The following is an 8,778-nucleotide window of genomic DNA, read 5'->3' on the forward strand; positions in this document are numbered from 1 at the left end:
AGGCTACTTTGGATTGGTCGCTTGATTGGAATCCCATTTCCTTAACAGAACTAACTATTGGCCTCTATTGATCAATTTTAAAATAAAGTTTGAAACATTCCACCTAATTTAAAATTAAAGACTTTTATTTATAATTATAAAATTCATCTGAGACAGACATTAATTTGGAGCAGTTATACTATTGTTCTGATAATTTACTCACCAGATTGAAAGGACGTTAGCCGGAATGAATAAACTGGCGAAATCAGTGCAGTAAACGGACGGCTCCTTCAGAGAGGCTGTGGGTGGCTCTTAAAGGAGCCGTTGTGATTTCTATATTTCTGTCAGTAAATTGTAGTGTTTTACTTGGAGATGAGGTATTTGGTCACCCCGTGCTTGGCCAGCTCCCCGGACAGCACCAGACTCACGGCGGTCTGGATGTGTGGACACAATCCGCACTTTCCAAACTATTAAAGGTCTCTGCCATCTAGTAACTGACGGTGAGTGCTGCAACAAGAGACAATAATTCAGCAGAAACCATTTTAATTTGGAGAGAAGATACTTCAGCACCGTGTTTATGTTCAGCTTAAATCCATTGCCAAATAGTTTATTGGTCCAGCTGAAAACTCCAAAGAACCATTAAAAGCAGATGGACGCGCTCACCCGATTCCGGTGTGAACAGTGTGGTTGATCATTGATTGTGGGATAGATACTGTATCTGTCACTCTGGCTCTTGGTGCCAATGTGAGATTCACTGCTGAATATGGGATACTATATCTGTCACTCTCTTGTACAGTGTGGCAGTGGGATTGACAAAAGTGCCTATGATAGACAACGCCTCTGTCACTGCCTGTATTGTCAGTGGCAGATTGGCTGGTGAAAAACGATCGATACTGTATCTGACACTCTCTAGTACAATGTGACATTTTTAATTGCCTGGTGAGGCTACACTAGAAACTTTATCTGTCACTCACTGGTACTGTATCAGTGTGGGATTGACAGTTGAATATAGGAAAAGCACTAGCGCTCACTCACTGGTACTGCATGTGAGTGAGGGACTGTTCGTTCATACAGGATAGCAATTGTATCAGTCACTCTGTCTGTGTGGCAGCGTCTGATTGTCAGGTGAGTGGTGGATAGATAACTTAATGGGCAAATCTGTGAATTTCAAAGTAGAATTTAAGATTTAACATGTTAAATTAGATCTGAGATAATTGTGAGCCATAGAACAGAACAGGAACCAGCCCTTTCCTGGAAACTGTGGGTGGCTCTGAAAAGAGCCTTTGGGTTATCAGATTGAATCTTGTCCGCTTTACTTGCTCTTGGAGCTGGCAGTGCTGGTTTTCTTGGGCAGCAGCACCGCCTGGATATTAGGCAGCACCCCGCCCTGAGCGATTGTCACCCCTCCCAACAGCCTGTTGAGCTCCTCGTCGTTGCGGACGGCCAGCTGCAGGTGTCTGGGGATGATGCGGGTCTTCTTGTTGTCGCGGGCCGCGTTGCCGGCCAGCTCCAGGATTTCAGCGGTCAGATACTCGAGCACAGCAGCCATGTAGACCGGGGCTCCGGCACCCACACGCTCAGCGTAGTTACCCTTTCGGAGGAGCCTGTGAACACGGCCCACAGGGAACTGCAGTCCGGCCCGGGATGAGCGGGACTTGGCCTTGGCCCGAACTTTACCGCCGGTTTTTCCTCTGCCAGACATTTTCACAATCAACGCGTTCAGAGAAAGAATGAAAGTCTCCGCCCACATCGGCCCTTCTTATACCTTCTGGAGGAATGAAGACAGCCTACTTCTGATTGGTCTCTCTGTGGTGCATTTCATTGGTGTTTTCCGGTGACCAATCACAGTCTGTTTTTCCCAGCAATGATAAGTGTGTGGAAATAACTGTCCCCAACAGTCAGACCGCCAACCATTTTTAAAATTCGAAAAGTCCGCCAATTATTTTCCTAAACGAGCGAATTAAGTTAATAAATATACCATTAGCCAAAGTTTTCACCATGTTTTTAAAAATTCATTTTATCTTATTTCATCTCTCCCTTGCAAATTCCAGGCTGTTACAATCAGGATTAATTTCGGGTTGAATATCGCACTTTCACGGGCGGGATTAATTCCCCATTGATTCTGTAACGGGACACATTCCAGCTCAAATTTTGTAAAAGTGAGGATTCACAGATCATCGATCGATCCTTTGCACAGGCGCTGCTGCGGGAGTGAAACCAGATCTGGGAGTCCTGCTGTGAGAAAAGAGGGGCAGAGTGTTCAAACTGACCCCGTTCTAATCTCTAAGAACTCCCATTCCGGGTTGTTACAATGCAGCAAATCTCCGGTTAATAAACGGATGGACTCCCAACTGGCTTTAGAAAAATGCAAAGGTCTTGACAGAGAACGAGGTGACTGAAATCGGAATCTCGCACCTAAAACAAACTTTTAATTAGTCGGCTGGCGCTGCAAATAAACGGGTCTGAGAGCAAAGGCAAAGTGCGACCAAGGACCGTGTTTGTGTTTTAGTGGGCGGGAAATACAACATCGACACTAAGGGCGATCCGGTCAATGAAACTGCTTATCTGAGAGTTAAAAACTACATCTACAGCTGGAACTTCAAACGTTCTTAATAATTACAGTAAATTGAATCTACAAGGCGATGCGTTGTGTAGCTCTTTCAGAGAGATAGTGGGTGGCTCTTAAAAGAGCCGTTGTGTTTGGAGTTTCTTCTTTCAGGACAGCGTGGAGTTTTACTTGGAGCTGGTGTATTTGGTCACCGCCTTTGTCCCTTCCGACACGGCGTGCTTGGCCAGCTCCCCGGGCAGCAGCAGGCGCACGGCGGTCTGGATCTCCCGGGAGCTGATGGTGTGCCGTTTGTTGTAATGGGTCAGGCGGGAAGCCTCACCCGCTATGCGCTCGAAAACATCGTTCACAAACGAGTTCATGATGCTCATGGCCTTGGAGGAGATGCCGGTGTCAGGGTGAACCTGCTTCATCACTTTGTAGATGTAGATGGAGTAACTCTCCTTCCTCGACTTTCTGCGCTTCTTGCCGCCCTTCGCTGCCGGTTTAGTGACGGTTTTCTTAGCGCCCTTCTTAGCAGCTGTCTTCTTTGCGTCCACCATTCTTAAGCTCGATTTCAGCAACAAAATGACTCAAACCCACTCCGCGCTCGGAATATATAGGCAACCCCACAGTCCTATGCTAATGAGGGATGGGTGAAGGCAATGATTGTGATTGGCTGGTTAGGAATGATGTCAATTTCCATTCTTCTGCATATCTCTGATTGGCTTATTTAGGTATCCAATCAGACTGAGTGTTTGCCACCAGTACGCCCCCTGCAAGTGCGTGTGTGACATCTGCCCATTCACCATTTCCCAGACCATCTTCCAGGGTCGCAAACACTCCTTCCGGACGGGATAGCCAGTTAGATAGACTTCCTCCAATTTGTGCACTATATTCACGCATTGCGGTGTGGTCTCCGCCACTTTAGTTCTGCATCTGCCAATCTCTAATACTGTGTGTGTGGGGATAGTTCTGTATCACTCAGTCTCTGCCGTCCTTGCGGGCTCCGTGCGTCCCAGGCAGCTAAGTGTCCTTTGTTGATTGGTGCGCTCGGCTCGTTAAGAAAAAAACATTTCACTGACTGGATTTCACTTGTTGTATTTGGTTCTGTGACAAATAAAATTGAAACTGAAATAGAATTGATTTATGTAAGTGTAGGAATCATTCTCAATCTCAGTCTCTGTTACGGTATGTGTGTGTGGAATCCTTTAGTTTCCTGTCTGTCACTTTTTTTTTATTCGTTCATGGGATGTGGGCATCGCTGGCAAGGACAGCATTTATTGCCCATCCCTAATTGCCCTTTGAGAAGTTTTTGGTGAGACAGGTTCTTGAACCGCTGCAGTCCGTGTGATGAAGGTACTCCCACAGTGCTGTTAGGGAGGGAGTTCCAGGATTTTGAGCCAGTGACGATGAAGGAGCGGCGATAGAATAGACAGTGCTTGATGGCTGGCGTGGACATGATGGGCCGAAGGGCCTCTTTCTGTGCTGTATAACTCTATGACTCTATGACAATGACTAAGTGTCAGGGTGGGATTCTATCTTGTACCGTGTGTCAGTGTTGTTATTGATTCTGAATCTGTCATTTTCTGGTAGAGTGCGAGTCTGAGATTCATTCTACATCTGCCTGTCACTAGGACGGTGTGCAAGTCTGAGATTCATTCGACATCTGTCTGTCACTGGTACTGATTGTCAGTGTGGGACTCAATCTGTATCTGTCAGTCTCTGGTACTGTGTGTGAGTGTGGGACTCTTTCTGTATCTGTCCGTCACTGGTACTGATTGTGAGTGTGGGAGTCAATCTGTATCTGTCAGTCTCTGGTACTGCTTGTGAGTGTGTGAGTCATTCTGTATCTGTCAGTCTCTGGTACTGATTGTGAGTGTGTGAGTCATTCTGTATCTGTCAGTCTCTAGTACTGATTGTGAGTGTGCGAGTTATTCTGTATCTGTCAGTCTCTGGTACTGCTTGTGAGTGTGTGAGTCATTCTGTATCTGTCAGTCTCTGGTACTGATTGTGAGTGTGTGAGTCATTCTGTATCTGTCAGTCTCTGGTACTGATTGTGAGTGCGAGTTATTCTGTATCTGTCAGTCTCTGGTACTGATTGTGAGTGTGTGAGTCATTCTGTATCTGTCAGTCTCTGGTACTGATTGTGAGTGTGTGAGTCATTCTGGATCTGTCAGTCTCTGGTACTGATTGTGAGTGTGGGACTCATTCTGTATCTGTCAGTCTCTGGTACTGATTGTGAGTGTGTGAGTCATTCTGGATCTGTCAGTCTCTGGTACTGCTTGTGAGTGTGGGACTCATTCTGGATCTGTCAGTCTCTGGTACTGATTGTGAGTGTGGGACTCATTCTGGATCTGTCAGTCTCTGGTACTGATTGTGAGTGTGGGACTCATTCTGTATCTGTCAGTTTCTGGTACTGATTGTGAGTGTGGGAGTCATTCTGGATCTGTCAGTCTCTGGTACTGATTGTGAGTGTGTGAGTCATTCTGTATCTGTCAGTCTCTGGTACTGATTGTGAGTGTGTGAGTCATTCTGTATCTGTCAGTCTCTGGTACTGATTGTGAGTGTGTGAGTCATTCTGGATCTGTCAGTCTCTGGTACTGATTGTGAGTGTGGGACTCATTCTGTATCTGTCAGTCTCTGGTACTGCTTGTGAGTGTGGGACTCATTCTGTATCTGTCAGTCTCTGGTACTGCTTGTGAGTGTGTGAGTCATTCTGGATCTGTCAGTCTCTGGTACTGATTGTGAGTGTGTGAGTCATTCTGGATCTGCCAGTCTCTGGTACTGATTGAGTGTGTGAGTCATTCTGGATCTGTCAGTCTCTGGTACTGATTGTGAGTGTGTGAGTCAATCTGGATCTGTCAGTCTCTGGTACTGATTGTGAGTGTGTGAGTCACTCTGTATCTGTCAGTCTCTGGTACTGATTGTGAGTGTGTGAGTCATTCTGGATCTGTCAGTCTCTGGTACTGATTGTGAGTGTGTGAGTCATTCTGTATCTGTCAGTCTCTGGTACTGATTGTGAGTGTGTGAGTCATTCTGGATCTGTCAGTCTCTGGTACTGATTGTGAGTGTGTGAGTCATTCTGTATCTGTCAGTCTCTGGTACTGATTGTGAATGTGTGAGTCATTCTGTATCTGTCAGCCTCTGGTACTGATTGTGAGTGTGTGAGTCATTCTGGATCTGTCAGTCTCTGGTACTGATTGTGAGTGTGTGAGTCATTCTGTATCTGTCAGTCTCTGGTACTGATTGTGAGTGTGTGAGTCATTCTGGATCTGTCAGTCTCTGGTACTGATTGTGAGTGTGTGAGTCATTCTGTATCTGACAGTCTCTGGTACTGATTGTGAATGTGTGAGTCATTCTGTATCTGTCAGCCTCTGGTACTGATTGTGAGTGTGTGAGTCATTCTGGATCTGTCAGTCTCTGGTACTGATTGTGAGTGTGTGAGTCATTCTGTATCTGTCAGTCTCTGGTACTGATTGTGAGTGTGTGAGTCATTCTGTATCTGTCAGTCTCTGGTACTGATTGTGAGTGTGTGAGTCATTCTGGATCTGTCAGTCTCTGGTACTGATTGTGAGTGTGTGAGTCATTCTGTATCTGTCAGTCTCTGGTACTGATTGTGAGTGTGTGAGTCACTCTGTATCTGTCAGTCTCTGGTACTGATTGTGAGTGTGTGAGTCAATCTGGATCTGTCAGTCTCTGGTACTGATTGTGAGTGTGTGAGTCATTCTGGATCTGTCAGTCTCTGGTACTGATTGTGAGTGTGTGACTCTTTCTGGATCTGTCAGTCTCTGGTACTGATTGTGAGTGTGTGAGTCAATCTGGATCTGTCAGTCTCTGGTACTGATTGTGAGTGTGTGAGTCATTCTGGATCTGTCAGTCTCTGGTACTGATTGTGAGTGTGGGACTCATTCTGGATCTGTCAGTCTCTGGTACTGATTGTGAGTGTGTGAGTCATTCTGTATCTGTCAGTCTCTGGTACTGATTGTGAGTGTGTGAGTCATTCTGGATCTGTCAGTCTCTGGTACTGATTGTGAGTGTGTGAGTCATTCTGGATCTGTCAGTCTCTGGTACTGATTGTGAGTGTGTGAGTCATTCAGTATCTGTCAGTCTCTGGTACTGATTGTGAGTGTGTGAGTCATTCTGGATCTGTCAGTCTCTGGCACTGATTGTGAGTGTGTGACTCATTCTGTATCTGTCAGTCTCTGGTACTGATTGTGAGTGTGTGAGTCATTCAGTATCTGTCAGTCTCTGGTACTGATTGTGAGTGTGTGAGTCATTCTGGATCTGTCAGTCTCTGGTACTGATTGTGAGTGTGGGAGTCACTCTGGATCTGTCAGTCTCTGGTACTGATTGTGAGTGTGTGAGTCATTCTGTATCTCTCAGTCTCTGGTACTGATTGTGAGTGTGGGACTCATTCTGTATCTGTCAGTCTCTGGTACTGCTTGTGAGTGTGTGACTCATTCTGTATCTGTCAGTCTCTGGTACTGATTGTGAGTGTGTGAGTCATTCTGGATCTCTCAGTCTCTGGTACTGATTGTGAGTGTGTGAGTCATTCTGGATCTGGCAGTCTCTGGTACTGATTGTGAGTGTGTGAGTCATTCTGGATCTGTCAGTCTCTGGTACTGATTGTGAGTGTGTGAGTCATTCTGGGTCTGGCAGTCTCTGGTACTGATTGTGAGTGTGTGAGTCATTCTGTATCTGTCAGTCTCTGGTACTGATTGTGAGTGTGGGAGTCATTCTGTATCTGTCAGTCTCTGGTACTGATTGTGAGTGTGTGATTCATACTGTATCTGTCAGCCTCTGGTACTGATTGTGAGTGTGGGACTCATTCTGGATCTGTCAGTCTCTGGTACTGATTGTGAGTGTGGGACTCATTCTGGATCTGTCAGTCTCTGGTACTGATTGTGAGTGTGGGACTCACTCTGTACCTGTCAGTTTCTGTTATGGGAGTGTGGATTTTACCCTATACCTGTGAGTTTCTGGTATGTGAGTATGGATTTCACTCTGTACCTGTCAGTTTCTGTTATGGGAGTGTGGATTTTACCCTATACCTGTGAGTTTCTGGTATGTGAGTATGGATTTCACTCTGTACCTGTCAGTTTCTGGTATGGGAGTGTGGATTTTACCCTATACCTGTGAGTTTCTGGTATGTGAGTATGGATTTCACTCTGTACCTGTCAGTCTCTTGTATGTGAGTGTGGATTTTACCCTATACCTGTGAGTTTCTGGTATGTGAGTATGGATTTCACTCTGTACCTGTCAGGTTCTGTTATGTGAGTGTGGATTTTACCCTATACCTGTGAGTTTCAGGTATGTGAGCATGGATTTCACTCTGTACCTGTCAGTCTCTTGTATGTGAGTGTGGATTTTACCCTATACCTGTGAGTTTCTGGTATGTGAGTATGGATTTCACTCTGTACCTGTCAGTTTCTGTTATGTGAGTGTGGATTTTACCCTATACCTGTGAGTTTCTGGTATGTGAGTATGGATTTCACTCTGTACCTGTCAGTTTCTGTTATGTGAGTGTGGATTTTACCCTATACCTGTGAGTTTCTGGTATGTGAGTATGGATTTCACTCTGTACCTGTCATTCTCTTGTATGTGAGTGTGGTTTTCCTCTGTATCGTTCATGCTCTGGGATGTGAGAAGAACAACTTACATTTCCTCGTATTTGAGGGGGACTTTATACTTTACCTATCAGTTTCTGGTGTGTTAGCCTTGGTTTTGCACTGCATCTGTCAATTTATGTTCTGTGAGTGTGGGTTTTAATCAGTACCTCTCAGTTTCTGGTATGTGAGTGTTTGTTTGACACTGTATCTGTCAGTGTCATTTATGTGAGAGTTGATTTTACTCGACAGTTGCCACTCTCTGGGATGGGAGTGCGGGTTTGACTCTGTATCTGTCAGTTTCTGATTTGTGAGTTTGGGGTTTTTTTCTGTACCTGTCAGTTTCAAGTACGTGAATGTGGGTTTAATTCTGTATCAATCAGTTTCTCCTATGGAAGAGCTTGTAAATGTTTACACCTGCCTGTCTTTGTTATGTGAGTGTGGGTTTTATGCTGTATCTGTCATTTTCTAGTACAGGAATGTGTGTATAATTCAGTATCTGCTAGTTTTTGGTATTTGTGAGTGAGTGTTACTCTCTAACTGTCAGTTTCCAATATGGGAATGTTTGTTTTATTCAGTATCTGCTAGTTTCTGGTATTTGTGAGTGAGTGTTACTCTCTAACTGTCAGTTTCCAGTATGTGATT

General features: G+C 45.1%; 1 protein-coding gene across 1 annotated transcript; it reads right to left on the bottom strand.

Annotated features, from left to right (window-relative positions):
* Positions 1 to 2,630: 2,630 nt before the first annotated feature.
* On the bottom strand, positions 2,631 to 3,135 carry LOC147088181 (histone H2B-like). Its single transcript, XM_085977945.1, has one exon. It carries the CDS (start codon positions 3,085 to 3,087, stop codon positions 2,713 to 2,715), a length of 375 nt encoding a protein of 124 aa, XP_085834071.1. The 5' UTR covers positions 3,088 to 3,135; the 3' UTR covers positions 2,631 to 2,712.
* Positions 3,136 to 8,778: the final 5,643 nt, after the last annotated feature.

The sequence above is a fragment of the Somniosus microcephalus genome, unplaced genomic scaffold, assembly GCF_052327205.1.
Source record: "Somniosus microcephalus isolate GS21.2 unplaced genomic scaffold, FLI_Smic_1.0 unresolved_chr5, whole genome shotgun sequence".
NCBI lineage: Eukaryota > Metazoa > Chordata > Chondrichthyes > Squaliformes > Somniosidae > Somniosus > Somniosus microcephalus.